Source organism: Bactrocera latifrons, unplaced genomic scaffold (genome assembly GCF_001853355.1).
Source record: "Bactrocera latifrons isolate USDA-ARS-PBARC rearing strain unplaced genomic scaffold, ASM185335v1 scaffold_2, whole genome shotgun sequence".
NCBI lineage: Eukaryota > Metazoa > Arthropoda > Insecta > Diptera > Tephritidae > Bactrocera > Bactrocera latifrons.
In genome coordinates this window covers 1246648-1269574 of record NW_017535518.1, presented here as the reverse complement: position 1 = coordinate 1269574, position 22927 = coordinate 1246648, and the positions used below count along the sequence as shown (strand labels likewise).

General features: G+C 38.2%; 4 protein-coding genes across 5 annotated transcripts in view; 2 read left to right on the top strand and 2 right to left on the bottom strand.

Annotated features, from left to right (window-relative positions):
* The window catches only part of LOC108967923 (translocation protein SEC62), a 9614-nt gene extending 6021 nt beyond the window's left edge, over positions 1-3593 (bottom strand). Inside the window, exon 1 of the mRNA XM_018931616.1 lies at positions 3389-3593. Within this exon, the coding sequence (XP_018787161.1) occupies positions 3389-3424 (36 nt within the window). The 5' untranslated portion in view covers positions 3425-3593. The remainder of the gene's footprint in view (positions 1-3388) is intronic.
* A 414-nt stretch (positions 3594-4007) lies between these two features.
* On the top strand, positions 4008-5491 carry LOC108967892 (dnaJ homolog subfamily C member 28). Of its 2 annotated transcripts, none has more exons than XM_018931554.1 (3): positions 4008-4104; positions 4171-4288; positions 4350-5491. In XM_018931554.1, exons 2-3 carry the CDS (start codon positions 4184-4186, stop codon positions 5325-5327), a joined length of 1083 nt encoding a protein of 360 aa, XP_018787099.1. In that variant the 5' UTR covers positions 4008-4104; positions 4171-4183; the 3' UTR covers positions 5328-5491. The 2 variants fall into 2 exon arrangements, with proteins under 2 accessions (XP_018787099.1, XP_018787098.1); XM_018931553.1 differs by having other exon boundaries at positions 4157-4288.
* A 32-nt stretch (positions 5492-5523) lies between these two features.
* Positions 5524-21714, bottom strand: LOC108967891 (trifunctional purine biosynthetic protein adenosine-3). Its single transcript, XM_018931552.1, has 9 exons — positions 20764-21714; positions 10854-11101; positions 9203-9852; positions 8898-9120; positions 8604-8775; positions 8028-8538; positions 7150-7968; positions 5981-7089; positions 5524-5914 (listed from the first exon to the last, which is right to left on the bottom strand). The coding sequence occupies exons 1-9, from the start codon at positions 20956-20958 to the stop codon at positions 5735-5737; spliced, it is 4107 nt and encodes a 1368-aa protein (XP_018787097.1). The 5' UTR covers positions 20959-21714; the 3' UTR covers positions 5524-5734.
* On the top strand, positions 15770-17020 carry LOC108967893 (pupal cuticle protein). Its single transcript, XM_018931555.1, has 2 exons — positions 15770-15990; positions 16105-17020. The coding sequence occupies exons 1-2, from the start codon at positions 15979-15981 to the stop codon at positions 16771-16773; spliced, it is 681 nt and encodes a 226-aa protein (XP_018787100.1). The 5' UTR covers positions 15770-15978; the 3' UTR covers positions 16774-17020.
* Positions 21715-22927: the final 1213 nt, after the last annotated feature.

Below are 22927 nucleotides of genomic sequence, written 5' to 3'. Positions count from 1 at the left end.
TTTTTTGTTATTTTAGTATTTTTTTAAATGTCTCTGCATATAAATTTTGGTTATTTATATTTTTGATCATTTATGTGTGTATATAGTATGTATGTATATACTTGTGTAAATCGTAGAAAAGAGCAATGCGGAAAGTTTATGTTTACATTTTTTTTTCTTAAAAAGTAATAATTTCAGTTTTAAATTTAACTTAATTTTTTGGTATTGCTGGCTTTTCGGTTATTAAATAATATTTTTTCTGATCCTTACTTTCATTTTTTTAATTGAAGCTTGTTTTTAATTCTTGATCTTTTTTACTTACTTTCTTTTTGCATTGTCTGGTTTATTATCGTTTTATATTATTTTACTCTGTCTTACTGCATTTTATTTTAGTTTTTTATCATATTTTTTCTTTTAATTTGTTTAAATTTTTCATTTTATTTATCATTTCATTTTAATAATAAATGAAATATATTTTTATTTAAATTTTTTTTATTCCGGAAGACAAGTCACGTTGCTAGTCGCTTCGTCGCTCACAAAACTTCAACACAATACTGAATTGTATTAAAATATGGCAGTGAGCACCTAGCAAGTGGTCAGACATTCAATCAGCCAACAAGCAAGTCAGTCAGTGGAACAACTTTCTCCTCTAACAAAAACAGCAACATTCACAGCACAGCGTCAACGTATGCGTAATCATAACAAAAAGCCACAAAAGAATAAAAAACGCAGAAAAATTACAAGTGTACAACAAAAACAATTGGAAGGAAGAGAATTAAGAAATCTTCTGGCAGACGGCTGGCAACAAGTGTTGAGATAACCAGAAACAGCTGGGAGGCAAAATAAATATTTGTTAAGTGAACTTACGCAAAACTAAGCTCAAAAGCAAAGAGTGCGATATACTCGTATATGTATATTTGTATGGAGAGCGAGCAAATGGGAATCCCAAGTGTAGACATTGAACTAGCAAGCACTTGAATTATAGAAGTGATATCAAACGGAAGATCTTTTGGGAAAATATAATATAATATTATACAAAAAAAATTTAACCAGAACATATAACATTATTTATAAAAAGTATAAAAAAAACAGTAACTAACATATTCCAGGGATCTACTTTTAAATTGGTGGTCTTATAAGCAAAACGGAAATTAAAAGCATCCCAATTTACAAGGGAAGAGCCTTACTAAAGGAATATGTAAATTTAAAATTCGCTCAAAACTCAATGTCACTCAGTAATTTTTTAAATATTATATATTAATATTCTCTATTGACTGAGAAACAGCTCTTTCTCAATTGCTTTTTGCTCACTTAATTTATAGCGTTTTTATTCACGCTCAAAACCAGTTTGTAAATTTCTGGTTTGCTCCATGTGCTTAAATTATTATAATTTTTTTATTTGCATATACAACTTTTTTGGTTTTCTCTTTCAGCTGATTTTCTACGTCATATGTAGTCAGCACGTTTTCTGTGATTTGGGACTATGCTTTGTTATGAATGTATTATTTTTATTTTATTTTTTAACTATTAATATTTTTAGTTTACAATTTCTTAAAAAATTGTATTGATTAACCTTTTCGGAATTTTTGAATGCATATACGAATGTTTAAACATTTCGAAGCGACGTTCACATTTTTCGCTTGATTTTGAAAAATAATAAATATTTTAGTAGGTGTTCTAGAATATTTCGTTCTTCAATTATGGAAATATATTCTAAGTAAACTCGAAGCCAAGCACAAGCAAAATGCAAAATAGCAATTGAATAAATATTTTTGTATTTTTAAGTGCCGCTGCTTCAACCATTTCCGTATTAAAATTATTTAATCATGGTACAGCTTTTTATTTTATTTATTAAAATTATTTTCGGTCATTAGTTAATCGACAATAAAATCCGTCTTCAATATATAATATTATGTAAGGCATTGGAATACTACCTGCTGCAAACCAACAGTTTCAGTAGATTTACAAATAAATATGCACACAAATTTTCAATTGTAAATCACTCACTAATTATGACATTATCTTGTTGTACATACATATGTAAAAATAAAATTGCTTAATTGTTTGCTGCTTCCAATTGAGACAATTGTCATATGACTGTTGAACATTTCTCATTCTAACACTAATGTTTCCTAAAGCATTACTCCAATGGTTTAATACAGAATAGGTAGAATTCATGAATTTTTCCTAATGTTTGTAAATTCTGTTTGTTTCAATATACTATATGTATTTTAAATCGATTTGTATACGTTAGCCCTTTAGTTTTCATTCTTATTTATAGATGACTATTAAAAAGTATTCACAAAACGACAAGTTTTAAACTATCAAATATCTCCCGCATGGCCCAACTTCTAACTCATACATACATATCTATATACAGAAGTACATATATATGTATGTAATCAAACTTTGTGTGGGTGTATTCTTGTAATAGCCATTGTAAAAAAATGTACCTACAGTAAATGAAGTAAATTTTGTTTAATTTATTTATGAACACTTCAAGTAGGTTAATTCAGTAATATAAATATAAAATAATTTGGCGGCTTATCAATGAAATGGGTAATCACAATCTATCAGGAATGTTCACTTTTGACATTGACTAAAAATCTTCAATATTTTAAAAGTTCACGGCAACAAACACTGATAATCGTAATCTTATCCCTCAATGAGAATATTGAAATTTTAATTTTTTTCAGGGAAATACCAATTAAATCAGTAAATTATAGTCCATTTATGGCTAAGGTAAATAAACAACAAATTATTATAAAACAAAAAAAAAAACTTGGACAAATGAGAGCGAAAATAATGTGGGATCAAATAAATAAAATACATGTGTGAGCGAAAAAGCGAGTACTGTTTTTTTTTATTTGTACTGACATTTACACATCTACGCGCATATATGTATATGCTATATACGTTAAGCAATACCAAACATCTTGAAAAACAAAAACAATCATCTGCAATCTGTCTCACTTATGCCAACTAGCATCATTTCTGTCCATACTGGCATATTTTTCCAGCAACAAAAACAATGATTAGAGCCGCTAATGTAAAACCACAGCAGGTAGAGTAGAACAAAAATTTAAATATTCAAAATATCTTTCTCCATACAACATTTTAAAGGAAAAATTTCAATAATTACGTATTGTGGTTAATAACCAACACATTCCATATATTTCATCTATGTCCATAACGATGGCAATCTGCTTGCTTATTCAACAGCAATATACACGCCAGCATGACAATTTTATGTGCGCAATAACTTTTCCACTATTCATTTTTCATATACACAGGTACAAAAATTTGATTCGGCAAAATATATGAAAAAAATAGCGACATAAACTCAATGTAGGATGCTTTTCAACATCTTTATTGCAAAATTTGTGCATTTTGTTATTTAGTCACTTACATCCTTACGGCGTCTTGAACGTTTCTTTTCAGACATTTTCACCAACTCTTTGTTTCACAAGTCAAATACTATTTGTTTTATGATTTCACTGTTCCAATTGATTTAATTATTTGCAAATGAAAATTTTCTTTCCTATATCTTCACTCAACACTTTTTACACCTTTATCTCCACCGACTTCAAAATCAAAAATGATTTTGCTTTATATTTTCGTATGAGATTTGTAAATGTAAGAGCAGGATCAACTATTAGCTCGATATATGAAGGAAAAGCAAGTGACAAAGAGAAACGCCAGCTTTGCTCAAATTGGAAAAAATATACATATGCTTTGCTATCTTGTCTCGTCTAAATTGGTGGCTCATCAGAAAAGTCTCAATTACAAAATTTGTTAAATAATTGAAAAATTCAAAAAAAACTATCATATTTTTTATGATAAACTAAAAATACGCAAAATTTTTAAAACAACTTAATTCAAAATTAGTTAAAATGTAACAAAATACTTTATTATAATCATTTCATACTTATATGCCTCAAAGGCTACTCAGTGGCAACTTATTGCCAATCAGCTGTTTTTGTTTTGATTGCACGATAGATTCACTTAAATAACAACAAATGCTTAGGTGATAAACTTTTATAAAACTCATTTGAAAAAATATTATATTATAGCATATTATCCACAAAAATCAAAATATACCGCCCATTATAAACGCTGGTACCTGTAAGTAAGATACGGCAGTATTAGTGGTAAAAATAACAGCTTAGTTTCACAGGTTATTTAACGTAGTTTACTTGTTAAAATGTTGCTGAGAGGTAGACAAATTACGCTACTGTCTAGTCTATGTTGGCGAACCGCTACCGCGCAATTTAGAGGAATGCATATTAAACGCGCGGAACTATACAAGGTAACTGGAGATTTTACATCACACAGTTTTCATGCATAAAAAAAGCTTCTTTTGTACACAGAAATGCTTCCGTATATTGGGCGTTAATGAAGCAGCCGATCAGAACACTGTTCGTAATGCTTATATCGATCTGGTAAAGCGTGTACATCCCGACTCTGGCCTACCAGAAGCCAGTGCTGAACGTTTTCAAGAAGTAGATGAAGCATTCAAAATATTGCAAGAAAAATTTGCCAAAAATCGACGTAATATACTTGAAGATGAGGAAGAGGAAGTATTTGATATAAAACATACAGCACCACAACATCGTCAATATCTAAGTTATGACGGCATTGGCGTTGGTAATCCTTTTCAGAGGCAAAAACAATACCAGCAGGTTAAAGCAATGAAAGCGCAAGAACGCGTGCTCAGCCATCGTATTGAAAAATCACAAGCTGGTGAACGCACAATTATGAAAAAAGGCACGTTTTATAAGAATCATGCCATCAAAACAAAGTACGGGTTTGATCGTATATGTGAAGATCTCATACAAGAGGCTATGGCAAAGGGTGACTTTGACAATTTGAAGTGTGCTGGCAAACCTTTGAGTAGCGCGCAAACGCAAAATCCATATTTAGATTTTACAACGCACAAGTTGAATAAAATTCTGCTCGATAACGGTTTCACACCTGAATGGATCACACTACAGCGCGATATACGCGAAGCAGTGGAAAAACTGAAGCAGGAGCTGCGTGCGGAACGTGCATACTTTGGTGACTATCCGTTTGATGAAGAAGAGAATCGCGCTTGGCAAGCAGTTTTGCAGCGTTATAGCGATGATATCAAAGATATTAACAAGAATATAGATAAATATAATCTTATTGTGCCTATACTGCAAAATCAACTTTTCCGGTTAAATATGGCAAAATTATCTGAGCAAGTGATTAGTGATCCAGAAGCGCTCAAACACTTTAAAAAACAAAGAGAAACGCCGAATGAAACTGCGAGTACGGGAAATGCGACTAAAAACGACATATTTTCGTTTTTTGGTTCACTTTTTTGAACATGTTAAAGAAAAATGTTTTATTTTTGTTGAAGGCACACATTTTTTGTGTATGTATGTGATTTTAAGCCGCTGTAGGCTGGCGTGATATGTTAATATTGTTCGTACATTATAAATGAATTATATAGATAGTATTTTCTTAATTAAAATTTTATTTTAACCTATTTTTACAAGTTTCATAAACTTTATTATACAAACTAAATTTTTTTTTACTATAAATGCTATCATTATTTTTCACTGTGTTGGTATACATATGTATGTATATGTATAAAGATTTCATGAATTCCATTGTTTTAAGAGCATGGCGCAGGTAGACGTTGGCAAAACTTGTTTTTGAAGTAGAATTGGGCTATAAGAGCTATCCCTATTACCTCCAAAAAATTGTTACTGTAAAGTAAAAATTAAAATCAGGAAAAAATCACTTTGCCATCTGCACTCAGTTTGACTGATTCAGTGGCCAACAGTCGTAACGCTTTTGGGAAAGCAAAGTGTTCGGCCACATGTATGCGATTTGTTAAACTTTCTTCAGTATCATTGGGCAGTATGGGCACGCTAGCTTGTACAATAATGCCACCGGTATCCACACCCTAAAAAGTGCGAAATGAAAACCATGAACATGAATTTAAATCAAGTTATTTGCATATACCGCTTACCTCATCCACAAAGTGCACTGTACAGCCAGACTCCTTATCCCCAGCATCAAGCGCCTTCTGTTGTACTTTCAAGCCGGGATGTTTAGGCAACAATGATGGATGTATATTCACCAAACGGCCCTTCCACTGACGTACAAACTGCTCACTCAATACACGCATAAATCCAGCCAAACACACCAAATCCACATTGTGCTCCAACAACTTTTTAGTCATCTCCGCGTCAAAGTCCTCGCGTTTTGCGTATTCTGTATGTGAGATCACCACTGAGGCTATGCCAGCTTTTTCCGCGCGCTCAAGACCTAACACACCAGCTTTATTCGATATTACCAAGACGATATCGGCAAGCACACCTTGTGAAGTGTCGCGACAAGCGTCGATGAGCGCTTGCAGATTACTGCCTGTACCGGAGATCAACACCGCAACCCGCTTACGTGGTTTATTTAGCAATTTCTGTGCGCGCTGCAAGCAGCCTTGGAAATTTTCGACTACAACCTGTGGCGCTTCAGAATTGGTGCGCTTCACCACCACGCCGACGCGCGTTGCGCGCTCACGATACTGTAATTCAGCTAAAACGGACTGTTCATATTTCGGTGAAACTACTAAAATTACGCCGAGTCCACAGTTGTAGGTGCGTTGCATTTCTTTTGGTGCTACATTACCGGTCGCGGCAAGCCAACCAAAGACGGGTGGTATATTCCATTGTTTCGCATCCAATTGCACAGCTAATGTTTTGGGAAGTACACGTGGTATATTCTCGGTTAGACCACCGCCGGTAATATGGGCCAAGGCTTTGATATGACYCTGTTGCACGAGTGGTAGCAGTGCCTTGACGTAAATGCGTGTGGGCGTAAGGAATTCCTCACCGAACGTGTTATGACTGAAAGGAGCTTTGTCTTCGAACGTAACGCCAGCTTGTTTCATTATGACATGCACAAGACTGAAGCCGTTGCTATGCACACCGGAGGACGGCAGGCCGATCAGCACATCGCCCACACGTATTTCATCAGTGCGTGGCAGCAAACGACTGTATTCAGCAATGCCAAGTGAAAAACCGGCAAGATCGTACACATCGGATGCATAAAGCAGTGGCACCTCAGCAATGTGTGTTTCTAAAAAATAAAAAATAAACTATAATTTTCGCTGGATATGTGCGCACTACTTGTACTCACCAACTAAACTGCTGCCTGCTTGCGCCGCGCCTTCAATCACCCCACCAGTTATCGTAGTTGCCGTTTCTTCCACCAAATCACCGCACGCATAATAGCTCGAGAAGGTCAGCGGTTCAGCACCGTTGCACAGTATGTCATTCACGCACATCGCCACCAAGTCAATGCCAACCGTACCATTGCGTTCGGTTTGTTGTGCGATCTTAATTTTAGTGCCCACACCATCAGTGCCCAGTACCAATACCGGGTCCTTGTATTTCTTTGGTACGCCCATCAAACGTCGGCCCAGTTTTGTGGTTAAAGTTTCATTGCGCTGCTGCGTCAAAGCGCCATCGCATAGCTCCAAAGCCAAGTCACGTTCATGCGGTTCATCCAAGGTACGCATATTCCTCTCGGATAAACCGCCAAAACGTTCGATGGATTTTTCCAAACCCTCTACAAAGTTACGCACCTCAATTTGATGTTGTTGGTGGCATGAGTGCATTTTACGTTTCAACACCCCGAACACCTTAGCGCCGGAGCCAAGCAATTGCTTCCAAACCGTGCACCGCTTTGGCACAATCATAACAAGCCCAATACCACAGTTCAGATTGTCCAGAAGTGTTTGTGGAGCCAAACGTAACCTGCCCACTAACCAGCCATAAATTGCTGGAATTTTGAGATCACCAAAGTCGAGCGATATCTCATGGTCTGGCGGTATAATGCGTTGCACATCTGGCAGCAAACCGGTGGTTATATGCGAAATAGCCTTGACATCGCATTCGCGTAAGAGCGCGAGCACTTCTTTCACATAGATTCGGGAGGGTTCGCACAGCTGTTGACCTGTGTAAAAACCAGCACTTACTAAACTTCAAACTTTTGAGAGAGTTCAAATATTTTACCTAACGTTTTAGTCTCATCACCAAATTCGCACTTAACGGTCAAGTCAATATCAGCCATCTCAAGTTGTTTTAACAACGCGTGGAAGCCCGCACAATGCAGCCCGCTCGCTGGTAACGATATTAGTAAGTCTCCCTCCTCGTATTGCTGGAATTTCGGCAACTCTTTGCCTGCCTCAAGTATGCCCACGCTATAGCCGGCGATGTCATATTTACCGACGTCGTAGACCGTGGGCATTTCAGCGGTTTCACCACCCAAGAGCGCACAACCAGCTTCACGACAGCCGTCGGAAATACCTTTTACAATTTGTGCAGCAATCGGCACTTGTAGCTTGCCACAAGCTATGTAGTCCAAGAAGGCAACTGGTTCAGCACCAGACTCGAGCACATCATTGACGCACGTAGCGAGCAGATCGTAACCGATACTTTCGTACATCTCATGTTCGAGTGCGAGTTTTATCTTGGTGCCCACACCATTGATGGCTTCACAGATCACAGGATTTTCGTAATTTAGCTGTGTTGGGAAATATATTGAAGATTTATCGTACTTTTCAAAAGCGCCGAAAATGTTTTGCTCACCTCATTCAAGCGGAATAAGCCACCGAATCCACCCAAACCGCCTACAACACCGGGTCTTTGTGTACCTCGAGACAACGGTTTTATGCGTTGCACCAGATCATCGCCCGCATCTATGTCAACACCGCTATCCTTGTAGGAGAGCGCTTTGAATGTCGGAACGAACGTCTTTAGCCTGCCAAGTAATTGAAACACCATTAGTTCGATTTTTTTTTGTGTATGAGATTTGTACAAAAGATTTATTCAATTTGACACTTCATGTATGTATGTAAGGAATGTGTTAAGCCAAATAATTACATTTTGAATGCTTTCTCCGCAATGTCAGTTCGAAATTGTGCGCCAGCACCCGAAAATGTGATTCCCTGACATATTTTGGTTGCATCAGCCGCTGCTTGGCGCAAATCTTCACGCAGCGCTACGGCGATCAGCACACGGCCACCATTGGTTAGATACTGGCCAGCCTTGTTGACCGCTACGCCGCTATGAAAGATCAACTCATCAGCCGTATTTGGTGGCATACCTGTTTGGATAACAAGATCAAAAGAAAAGAGAGAAAATATTATATAATTTAATACTTCGAAATAACTAATTGGATTATGTACCCTCGATTATGCAGCCCTTTGTCGAGGTCTCTGGATAGCCAGCACTGGCCATGACCACACCAACGGCACTGACATCCTCACGCCACTGTAGTTGTATTTCCTTGAGACGATTCTCACAGCAAGCGCTCATTACGGCATACAAATCAGTCTCGAGTAATGGCAATATGACTTGCGTCTCCGGATCACCAAAGCGACAATTGAACTCCAACACCTTAGGACCATCAACGGTCAACATTAGACCCGCATAGAGTACACCACAATAGTGTATACCTTCTTGGCGTAAAGCGTCTACGGCTTTCTGCAGTATAGCTCTATTAATGCGTTCCAAATCGGCGGGTGGTATTAACGGACATGGGCAATATGCGCCCATGCCACCGGTATTCGGTCCTTCATCACCTTCGCGCAACCGCTTGTGATCCTGCGCGGGCAACATAGCCTGAGCATGTTGTGTATCGACAAATGCGAGCACGGATACTTCCTCGCCGACGAGTAATTCTTCTATGACAACGGTTTCGCCCGCATTACCATATTTGCGTTGTCCAAGTATCTCATCGACAGCTTGACAAGCCTCGATAGTATCTGCTGCAACCACGACACCTTTGCCGGCGGCCAAACCGGCAGCTTTCACGACGAGCGCTTTGTAAGGTGCGCTGAAATTGAACAAGAAAAATAGGCGATATTTGAATAAAAAAACTCAAATGTTAAACAACGGGGGCTCTGGAATTAATACTGAGCTGTGCCAAATCGACGGGACAACTACTAGCTGCATGAGATATTACACATAAAATCTTCGGTAACCCGAAACGTGACCAACATTGGTAAACTCATGCATTGTCTGTGCGTTGATATGAACAGGGGCATGGTAAGAAAGATCAAAAAGCGGTGAAACGATCTACCGGAGTGTGTAAGGCGGAAAATCAGAAATACATGAAATTCCCACTGGCATCCGAAAGAATGGACTGCAAGAGCATTCTTACTCACTGGTAACTGTTTAGTGGCGGCACACGCCTGTAGAATGGTTTGACAGATAGAGAAGACCACAGAAAGGCACCAGGGAAGGCAATGTAGCATCTCCTGTGTACTTAGCAAAGCCTTCAAATATGTGGTCCCACCATATGAAATATTGGAAGAGGTATTGTTAATGAGGCCACATAATCTATTGAAATTCACGTCAAGCCTTGACATCCTGAAGGATAACTACTTCTAATGAACTACATCACGGCACTCCATAAATCTAATTAACATAACCTAAATTAGCTTAAATGAAAAGGTACGAAGTACATATATGGAAGTAATCTGAGATTTTCTATATTCGAGAATACTCTTACTAAAAATAATATGTACCAGCTTGGTTAAGATAGATCCGTAGATCCCAATATATATATATCTGTTTTCCCGGTCATTAAAGTGAAGATTTTAATAAACACTATTATCTAGACGTATGTACCTGTCTCTTATACACATCTAGATGTGTATAAGAGACAGGGTTAAGATAGATCCGTAGATCCCAATATATATATATCTGTTTTCCCGGTCATTAAAGTGAAGATTTTAATAAACACTATTATCTAGACGTATGTACAATGAGAATGGAGTTCAATAGCCTGAAAAAACCACCACAATCCTAATTCTAAATCGTTCCTTTACTCACCTATTTATAAACTCCTTGGCCTGATTCACATCGGTAAATGATGCATATCGCGCAGTCGGTATACTATGCCTTAGCATAAAGTCCTTGGCCCACTTTTTGTCCGACTCAATTTGGGCGCCCTTCTTATTGGGACCAAAACAACGTACACCAGCCTTGTTGAGAGCATCGCCCAACCCATTGGCTAACGGATCTTCAGGACCCACAATGACCAAATCTATTGATTGTTTCTTGCACCAGCTGGCGATGCCCTGAAAAGAAAATGAAAGTTTAACAAAAATTCAAACATATTTATACATATAATATAAAGAATTAATGGGTTTTAGAATAGGGACGCTACAGAAGTATACCGATAGCGACAGCAAACGACACCATATTTTTTCATTTCTTTTGCCATTTCATCATGGAAAGACATACGATCCAACAACGGGTCGAAATTATTAAAACTTACTATCGAAATTTGGAGTCAGTGGCCTTAACTTTATCCAATTTATGGTCGATCTGTCAGAGTGTCTAATGGAAAATTGGAATCCACAGGCACAGTACAAAATATGCCCGTGCTAGTGAGACTAAGAAGTGCCCGCAATGTCGACAATATTGCTGCTACTAGCTCATGAATTGAGGAAGACCCAAATCAATCTCTCACACGTCGTTCTCAATTGTTGGGCATCTTTGTGACGTCATTGTGGCAAATTCTGCCAAAACATCTTGGACTACATCCTTACGCTAGATCATATTGACCAATTGATTCACGTCGTTTGTTCGTGAATTTGGCTGAGCAACAACTTGAAAGTGATCAGGATTTTTATCGAAAAATTCTCTTCAGCGATGAAATAAAATATGCGTTATGGTCAGGCAGCAATCCACACATACTGCATGGATCACCATTGCATCCCGAAACAAATTTCGGTTTGGTGCGGTTTATGGGCTGCCGGCGTCATTGGATCGTACTCTTCCGTATCGATCAAGACCGCCACGTTACTGTAAATATGCTACCGCTGAATGATAACCGAATATTTTTGACCCGAATTAGATGATATGGACTTGAATGTCACAATGTCACAATCGGTTTATTGAAAACCAAGTTTGGTGAACGTGTTACTCCCGAAATGGCCCAGTCGACTGACCACCTATTTCGTGTGATTTGACGTCGTTAGACTATTTTTTGTGCGGTATGTCAAGTCTATGGTTTATGCCAACGACTCAGCGACGGTTGATGAACTTTGTACGAATATGGAACGTGAAATTGCAGCGGTATCGGCCGATTTATGCTGATGAAAGCTGTCGAAAATTGGGTTCAGTGTCTGGACTCTGCAAAAGAAATCGAGTTCCTGGCTTCGAATGTACTTTCACACGAGGAAGAATTTCATTGATATCCCAAACTGTATTTGCATTTTTGTAGCGCTCCTATTGAAAAACCCGTTATATGGTTCTATATGAGAGCAATTATAAAGTAACGGTAAATGACGTGAGCGTTCGTGACTGTGTGAACTGTCTCACTTTGATTATAATTGCTCGCCAAGGTCAAGTGCGTGGCGTTCCCAGCACATAAATTTGTTAGAGGGGAAAAATATTTTATGGCAAAGGTCAATCAACTACTTCCTACAAATTAACGGTGTACAGTATATATCAACGCTGAACTCACTGAATAATAATAATAAATAATACAAGAAATGCTAATTTTAGTTTGTAGTTTTGACTAATGTTGGCGAGCACTTTTTCTGACACCTCCAACCAGAATTCAAATCTATGCAGCGAAAATTTGTGAATTTCGAAAAGCCGGAAAAATTATTAGTTTTTGAACATAAATATTGTAATATTGGATTTTATTATAGTTTTAAAGTATTATTACTTTTTAATGTTATTCTATGGATACAAATAAGTATATAAATTATGCAACTAGTTTCTGCAAAATGACTCAAAAGAAAAGAATGTTTAGGTGCGAAAATAGTTAACTACACAAATGACCAAATATAAATTAAAATGCTGTGCCATTTCAACTATTTAAATTTGTCGGCTGATTTATTTCAGCAATGGCTTATTAACCCACGCCTAATAAAATACTACTTTATCTTTATTTAGAACTAGTTTAATTTAATCAACGAGAGAGAATTTGTGAGAAATAGAATGCAAGATTAAAAAAAAAGGAAAAAATACAACTGCCAAATAAATACTATATTTTAAAGCTGAGATTAAAAATTTCCATTAAAAAGAAAAATTATGCAGCAATCAGAGCCGTATTTTAGCAATAACACGACGGATATACTCTTTCTATCTGCGTAGACTGTAGCTACCCATAACTCAACAAAAAACAAGCCAGTGTTATTAAAACACATGAACTTGGAGCTCACGAAACTGATGTGATAAAAATTCGTTGGCTGTAAGACATATAATGTCGCCTTGTTGAAACCAAAGGTCATCCACATCAACTTTCTCCAATTGGTACACTTAGGCCAACGATTTTTCCAGTCCTCGAAACACTGCATAACCATTTTTTTGGATGGCCTTCAGCTCTTTCTGTGAATTTTGTTTTATCTCTTCGATCGACTGAAAACGGGTTCCATTCCAGTTATAATGCTCTTCATGAAAGCGTGATCGGAATTCGCACGACCAAAGAGACCTGTTTATGGTACACTTTTTGAAAGAAAAATACCGCTTAATCGGAACGAGTCCGGCAAGAACGCGTTTCTTACCAGAAATAACCGCCAAAATCATTTGAACGGACTCACGAGAGATGTCGAGCTCTCTTGCCATCTCTCTAACACTTGTATGAAGATTTTTTTTGTATGATGTTTTGAAAATTCGAATTGTAATAACCCTTTAATCCAAATACACTTGTTAAAGCCTCGGCCTGCAGTGCTTTCAGCGAATTTGTGTTTTTTTTTTTTTTGTTTGTTCGGCCTATTCACTTAGGAGAAGGCGATAGGATAGGGGCGCGGTTACAAAGCTTGTTCTATTCAACCGTCAGCTTCACTGACCCGTCGGCGCACCCTGTCGATAATGAGAGAGGAGCTGGCTCCCGATTATGGTCGGCGTCACCCCAGTAGCCATCGTTTTAGATTAGTTATGATAGCTCACAACTTGAGTCATAAAAATCTACTACGTGGCTGGAGTTCGGCCTCGTCGAAGTAGGGCTGATAACCCTCTCGACGGTAGTTAGTTTTCAAAGCTTACATATAGCTGTAACGCCAAATTCTGATGATTCGCTCAATGGTTCGACAAATTCGACGTCTTATTCATTCTTCCGAGTCTCTTTTTGTCATTTCGATTGACGATCATTTTTCTTCTTTACTGAGTTTGTAACAGCGCGCCAGTCGTTCGCTGCTTGTGCCAATGGGAGATTCCAAGTGTAGCCAGATCATTCTCTACCTGGTGTTTTGAACGGAGTGGAGATCGTCCCCTTCCTCAGCTTCCCTCGGCGGGTACTACATCGAATACTGTCATTCTCCATTCGGATGACATGACTTAGCCAGCGTAACCGCTGTCTCGTTTCATCAACTGCGGTATTCCCCGTCTTCCGCAGAACCTTTCTCTTGAAAACTCATAACGCTGATAGAAACTCATTAGATGTTGTCATCGTCCCTGCCTCTGCACCATATAGCAAGACGGGGATGAGGAGTGATTTGTAGAATTTGGTCTTTGGTCGTCGAGAGAGGACTTCACTTCTAAATTACTAACTAATCCCGGAGTATTGATGATTAGCAAATAATGACCTCTAAAAGATGCAGATCTTTAGTCAGGAGCTTAGCATTGACACGATTCATAACCAAAATGTACTGAGTCGGTCCTTAAGAAATATTTAAACTCCCTAATAAATATCTGAGGTCAACACGACAAATGTTAAACACTATTTCTTTTACTTTATCAAGTTATCGATGACTTCACGACCTTCACTGAATGCTTTGTGCCACTAAAATACTTGTGTGTAAAAAGGGAGGCTCAGGAGCGCCAGGCCGCATATCCACGCTAGGCTCCATTTGCTCCCAAGTGGTAAACAATGAAGTCTTATCCGCGCTCAGTGGATTTCATTAAATATCTTTTTTATATCTTAGCTGTCTAATATCTTTTAAGTTGGAATATTGGCAGCCGTGGACGTTTTGATGTCACAACTGATAAAAACCTGAGCATTCGTAAAGGATATTTTCCAGCATCTCATCATCCTCCCTGCTTTCTGCTGACTCCAATTAAGCCAGTTTCTAAGGGTGGGACCTTAGACGTCCTTAGTTGTCCAAGAAGTAATAGCACGGCTAATAAAGAGTGTCGAAAGCGCCCTCAAATATATTATAATAAACTAATGATTTATAAAAAAAATTAAGGCAAAACAAAAATCAGAATCAACATTTTCTTAGTGGGTTGCCTATGAAACTAACAATTATAACATGATTATATAATATAATATTTAGCAAAACAAACCGACATTGACTGACATTGAAGAAGAAGATCAAAGCCAACATCGACAGCAACAACACACCACACCGTCAACGCCAAAACTGACGACAACATGACAACTCCGAAATAGGCTAATTTCATTTACGCAGATAGTCCGGACCAGTGCAGAAAACCATAGCTATCAGACATAAATCAACAAACATCGAAAAAATATGTTTTGCATTGTCTGACCGCGGACACACGCCCCGCAAAAGCTTGTGAATTTGTTTTAACACTGATGTAGTTGTTAGTTATTAATGCGCAGCGCTGACGAGTTAGATCGACAAACTATTTTACTGCTGCATTATATGCAAATTTCACAAAACTTAAAGTTTTTCCACAAAAACGCTGTGATTGAGCGCAACTTGGATTTACTCTATATTTGTCAGTTAGTTTGAACTAAAAAAAAAAAATGATGCGCTAGCTCTCGACTGCGACGTTGTACCCACGCGGTCGATTCTTCTTATTGGTACAAGCCGAGACAGCGAGTGAGAAGAATGTTTTAATTTATGGAAGCTATTAAATCGCGGAAAAAGACAACAAGCAACAGTGTTTGGTGCTTCAAAAATGGTAATGTGACGGACTAAACCGAGCTGGTCCATATAAAAAGCTTTGGAGGCCGGCTAAGAGCAGCACTTACACTTTTGACTTGGCGGATCAAGCAACATACGGATTAATTGTGAAGAGTGAATAACAGAAAATGAAGCTAATTGTAAGGAAAACCCACTTTTATAAAAACAAAATCATTTTGATAATAAAAATTTCTTAGATAGTAATAAAATTTCACCTTTTTCCCGCTTTTGCATTATTCAATTCTATTTCGTAGTGTTTTTTAATGATCGGCATTTGGGTTGCGGTCGCGCAGGCACGTAGTGACAAATATTTTGGTGGGAAATACCATGTGCCAACAAAAGCAGCAACAACACGCCAGCAAACAATAAAACCAACAACCAGCAAAGCAAATTTCCCTCAACGACAAACAACGGCCACTTACAAACATCCGAACAGCATTACGGCCGGCCGACGCAATGATGCTGGGCCAAAAGTGCCGATCTTGCGTAATGATCAAGAAATGAAAAAAGACGGCCGCTATCACTATCAATACGAAACGGGCAATGGCATTAGTGGCATGGAACAGGGCACTGCTGGTGTTGCGATCAAAGGCGCCTCCAGCTTTGTCTCACCCGAAGGTGTGGAAATCAAGCTGTCCTACACAGCGGATGAAACCGGCTATCATCCGGTGGGCGATCACATACCCAAGACACCCGACTATGTGCTGCGCGCACTCGAATATATACGTACACACCCCTTCAAGGTGATAAAGGCCGGCGAATTGCGCCCACGACTGTCCACTGAGATTGCGCCACCATTACTTACACCCCACAATTCGCGAAATTTCAACTACAAGTCGAGCAGCTTCAACAGCAAGAGCGTTGCGACGAAGCGTCCGAGTCAACAGAATGCCAGACGCAACGATGTGAGGCGCCGTTTTTGAAGAGTGTCTGTTTTACGTCTGCAGTAAAATGGATCGCGCTCTCTGTTCCGGCGTAGATAAGATGAAAATGTATTATAATTTATTTATAATGAATTTAACGAATTCCATGCACATTAATTGGCTGACGGACCGACACACCGACACACCGACGCACTCATTCATAGTTAATTACATTCGCACAAATACAACACTGTTATATATATATATATAAAATGCAAACTGGTTAAATAAAATAATTTAATGTCAATGGTTTTTCCAAATAATCGAAATTGAGGATTAGGCTTTTCAACAGCATGCAAATTCTAAACCGTCAAAGGGTCTACGTCACTGCCAGACTTGCCCTTCTCACAATTAGTGGATTAAACACAGTTGAGGCGCAAAAGCTTTAGGTATACCTGTTCTTAAAGCTTAAAGCTTAGCCTTCAATATTTCAGAGATCATAAAAATTTATAGGTTAGGTATGATGCCTGATCCAAAGATCGCACTTAGACAGCTAAAAGTAGTCCTTTGTGATTCTAAAAAGGTAAAACTCTTGTACTTCGAATTTATAAATCTGCAAAAGCACCTTGAGGCCAATAAAATTTTTTTTCGAGCGTTTAATTTCCATTCCCGCCAGTTCGGTGGGTCATCTGAAAGTATGACCTTCAAAGTGTTTCTTCCTTGATTTCGCAAATGCAGGACAATCAAGAAGGAAGTGCTGACCAGAATCCTACTCGCTTTTTTCCCATACAGCTTCAACAGCTGGCTTGCGACAACGCATGAAGGGATGTTAGCCCAGCTATCCAGTAGTAGAACACACGAAAAGAGGGGATCACCGACCGGTTCTCGTTCTACTGATAGCGGAGGGTCTTTAGCCCTTGCCAGCTTTATAGCTTGACTATGCATTTTTTTTGTAAGCTGAGAACTAAATATATTATATATAAAGATCGGTTGAAAAAATAATAATTTATAAAACATTAAACTTCTGGAGATGGAAATAGGGATAGGCTTAGAAGCTTTAAAAATTAATATGGAATCTTTGAAGCGACCTATGAAAAAGACGTGAAGTTCTTGCCGTCAAATTACGATAGACTGTTTATTATAGGTTTTTAAATCTTTTCAAAGAAAAAAATATCAAGTGAAGTCCTTACAATCAAATTCCAATAAGAAGCCCGATTTATATAGAGTTATACACCCTAAATGACATACATATGTATATTCAAGATTTTCGGCACAATCCTAAATAAAAAGAGAAAAAGAGGTTAGACAAAATTATCTGTATTCTTAGTTTTGAAACAATTAAGCAAAAACATAATTTATTTTCGTTGCCAATCCTTTAGAGACCGTTTTCCCAGTTTTGCCTGCAACCGTTTCACGTAACCGTTATCGCAAAACCTTTGCATTTGTCAGCGATAACTAAAAACATTAATTTTGTTTGCATAGACAACTTGTAGAAGATTGTTCACAAAAATGTCAGCGTTATCGCTAAAAGATTGAGATTTAGACTCTATAATCAAATACTTGAAAGTACTCTCTACTGGCACATGCCTCCACAATAGTATTAAACTATTTCCTATTTGTAATTATGTGTGTTTAAATTTTAAGTATTTTATTTATATATAGCACATATATAGTATAATATTAATTGGAAACCATATATATGATGAATGACATGCTCATTTAAGCGTTCATTGTATATTGGGTCGTTCACTAAGTTTTCGTTTGATGACAACAGCTGATTTTATTGAATTTTTTTCGCAGCCAACTTCACACTTAACCGTCTTACCGTTATATATTTGAACAGAGGGTGAGGCTTGCTAATAAAGAATGTCCTAAGCCTTTTAGGAATAGTTTTTGTTTGTTGCACTGTCAAAGACTGAAGACCGAAACAAGATTTTCAGAATATTTTACTATCAAAAGGGTAAAACTCCAGTTCAAGCAAGACCAAAACTATATGATGTGTATGGAGAAGATATGTTGGCCAAACGCTAATAGCGAAATGGGTTTGCAAAATTTCGTTCCGGCAATTTCGATCTTGAGGATGCACCACATCCTGGAAGAACTCTGAAAAAGCTGATTTATATGAAATAAAGTTGTTTCTCGATGCAAGTTGTCAAATAATAACACGAGAAATCCCTGATAGATTAAATTTGTCAAACGCGACCATTCATAAGCTTATGAAACGTCTAAGACTAATACTGAAACTTGACATATGGGTTCCTCATATTCGAACAGAACGAAATTTACTATGTCAGCTCAACGACTGTGATTTGCCTATCAAACGTCAAAGAAGTGATCAATTTTCGAAGCACATTTTAACTGGCGTCAAAAAGTTAGTTTTATAAGAACGTAAAGCTTAAGATCTCATAGTCTAAAAGGGATGAACCAACTCAAATCCCTTAAAGGCCGATAATCACCAAAAAAATGTTATGTTGTCTGTTTAATGGGATTTCAATGAGAATATTTATTATGAACTTTTGCCCGATAATATCACAATTAATTCTGAAGTGTATTGTGCTCAGCTGGAAAAATTGTGCGATGCACTTAAACAAAAGAGGCCAGAATTGATCAATAGAAAAGGTGCGGTATTCCAGCAGAATAAAGCGAGACCTCTTACAAGCTTGGTGATTCGCTAAAAGCCCACCATATCTCCAACCTTGGCACCTTTCGACTATTACTAGTTCCTTTGGACCAGTTGAACTAGTAATAGTCCAAAGTGAAAACCCTTTGGACCACTTTTTTGCCTAAAAGGAACAAAAATTTTATGAGCGTGGAATCAATGTCTTGACCGAAAGATGATAAAAGACATTGGATCAAAATGGAAAGTATCTCATTTCATAAAATGTTTTACACAAAGAAAGTCGTGTTTATAGTACAGATGATCAGGGCCCCGAATTTAATTAAAAATAGCTATCTATACAGCTGACTAAGCAACATATTTTTTTTGCGATTACTAAACCAATATATGTATGTAGGGGTTTCGAGAAGTTTTTCAAACCGATAACTCTCTTAAGCTGAACTTGTTTCTAAATCGAATAGTACCGAAATCAAATAGAGCGAATCTATAAAAGGGATCTTTTCAATCGCATCACATCGTTAAGAAATACACGTGTGGAGTAAGCTCTCTCTTAAGAAGCGCCGATCACTAGGGTTATATAGTCATGGCCACAAGTTAGAACTTCAGTTAAAAGCTCGTCGCCGGTTTGAACTGAAATCGCATATATCTCAGCACTAAAGGATTGCGGTTCAACCCTCAAACATTTCTATCAAAAGGGTGCTAAGCCAAGCACAAATTCCTAATGTGAATTACAAATGAAGAATGGTGAAACGTTCCTTTCGATTTCTCAAAAAATTTCTCAGCGATTTGAAGTCTGCTTCACAGCGGTACTGAAACACCTAGGAACAGGTCCAAATAAAAACCACTGCGTTGCCACGAATCCGAAGAACTCTCCACACATTGCTATAAATTACGAGCATTTTAAGAATTGCGACGGAAGAATAAGGTTTCTATACCATGAAAAGGAAACACGAACTAGTTTTTCAGTTTTTGAGATATCGTTCTGAAATTGTACAAACTACATTTTCTCGCCAAGAAGCTGGAACCGCCGATATCGAGTCTCTATAGCATATGGCTGTCATACAAACTGAACGATCGGAATCAAGTGCTTTTTTTTGTTTCATACACAAAAAGTTTGAGCGCGAAAATAAAAGAGGTTGAATCATAACGCAAGCACATTTTTAATACTTTCTTCACTCGTCGGCTCTTCAAGAAGCACCTTTTATTCCGCCATTAGAATTCTCTGCAGAAGTTCAATATCGTTATGCGCACTAACTTAGTAAAACAAATATGAAACCGGCAAAACCCCAACCAAAACGCGACCATACACACACAAACCAAACATTTGAGTACGAGCGCCAACAAAGCCAAAAAGAGCGACAGCGCCATGTGTTCATATTGAATTACCTTTATATACATTATACTATCTAAAGTCGCAGCGTTAAAAAACATACCTGGAAATCGTTTGCGTTCACATCACTTAGATTGGAGCACTTGGGCACTTGAGCAATGCCATGGCTGCCGGGCAATGCGTAGATTTTAACCACCTGCTCGCTCTGCGACAGCTTCCAGCAAATCGCGTGCTCGCGCCCACCGCTGCCCACCACCAGCAACTGCTTGCCGCCAACGAGCGCTGCTTTCGAAGACATCTTCCTGCGCGTTGCTATAGAAAAACTTTAACTCTCCGCTAAATGACGTTGATTTAACACTAGCGAGCCAAAATATTTGACGCTTCCGCTACGCGCACGTTAATTGAAATTGATTTTCACAAAGCGTCCAAAGCGAGACACAATGCGAAAGTGAAATGTCGTGAAATTTGCGCCTTTCCGCTTGACTTTTTCAATAAATCAATAATGTCACTACGCGCTGAGTAAAACTCTGGTACTACTGGTACGCACTAAGCACGTCGCGCAACATTTGTATGTTCATAAATATTTGGTAACCGCACTCTCGTCTGTCTATGTATGTATGTATTGTATTGTACTTGTATGTGGTAGATTGCGTGTATGCTTGCGGCGCTGCCTGGCAAAATGTGATCGTGCGTTGTGTAGTCTCGCTCGTCGAGAACCCACGTGTTTCTGTGATATGTACACGGTTTATGGTGGGTATCACGTTCTTGTTGTTACATATATCGCTTTTTATTAGAGACACCAAAACGTAACGTTTTTTCCGCTGGAAATGGAATGCAAGTTTCGAAAAGTTATACAACTTTAAACCTGATAGCTTCAGTATATTGTGGATCGTAGCGGTGTAATATAGAGTAGTTAGCCGCAAATATTTAGAATAAAGTTTTATATTATTATATACAGATATGTATGTTTAGCGTGTAGTACAAGTTAGAGCGCCACCGAGAACCAGAACCGATGCCAACGGTTGGCAAATGAACACTGAAACTTCTACGCTTCGTCGTCGTCGTCGTCGTCATCGTCGTCGTTAAGCCACCACATAAAAAGGGATGATGGAGAAGTGATAATGGATGACTGTAGCATGTTGATCGTTGTTAATAGGCGCACGACTGTCGAATCGACTGCCGTTAAGTTGACTTTGTATTTACTTTCACACAAAAATATCTTATTATTTGTAGACGTTCGTTTTAGTGTGCGCGTTTGTATGTAAACTTTCCACTTCATATGCCGCCGGCTGCCGTACTCTGTCCATTGATTGCTTGACGGTATTGTATGATACCCCTCCAAGGCCTCAGTCGTCGATCAAGCAACGCTCGCAGTTAGGCGCTATTTAGACGCCTAGCGCAATCAGCCTGTGTTGGTATTAAAATATATTCAATGCGAGCAATTGATAAGAACGCTTGACGGTAATCACTAAGCGCAAAATTATAATATTTACAAGGTTTCGGCATACACAAATGCCAAAAATTTCTCTAAGCAAATGGTTGTGTAGATATTACAAGCATCTATGTTAGATAATATATTGTGACAAAAAAGTAGCCGGCAATTGTAAATAAAACGGAAAATATTGGGTAGTCGAAAAAGTCCTTTCGTATTTTGTCAATGCAACTGTCGTTGCAGTCATATATTTCCAGAGTGTAATACACTTATGCTGACGCTTTTTCCAGTCCTCGAAACACTTTTTGGTAAGGTCTTATACTCTTTCCGCGAATTTTGTTTTATCTCTTCGATCGACTGAAAACGGTGCCATGGAGCGGATATTTTAATTTGGTGAACAAGAAAAAATCACATTTAACCAAATCTGCTGAATATGGTGGTTGATCAAGCGGGGGTCGATACGATCATCGTGTAGAATCCATAAATTGTTCCTCCACAATTCTGGGCGTTTTCGACGTATGTTCTCGTGAGACGCCTTAATACGGTGAAATAGAACTACATATTAACCGTCTGTCCCTCCGGAACACATTCATGATCCACCAAATCACGAATATCGGAAAAAACAATGAGCATCCCCTTGATTTTTGAGCAGCTTTGACGTGCTTTTTTGGTTTCGGCTCGCTTTTTTCCCTTCATTCCGATGATTGTTAACTTGTTTGCAAGTCAAACTCATAAACCAATGTCTTATCGGCAGATATAATGCTCTCTATGAATGTGGGATCCGAATTCTCACGATCAACTATTCCCCAAAATCAAATGCAGAGCATTGCGAAAA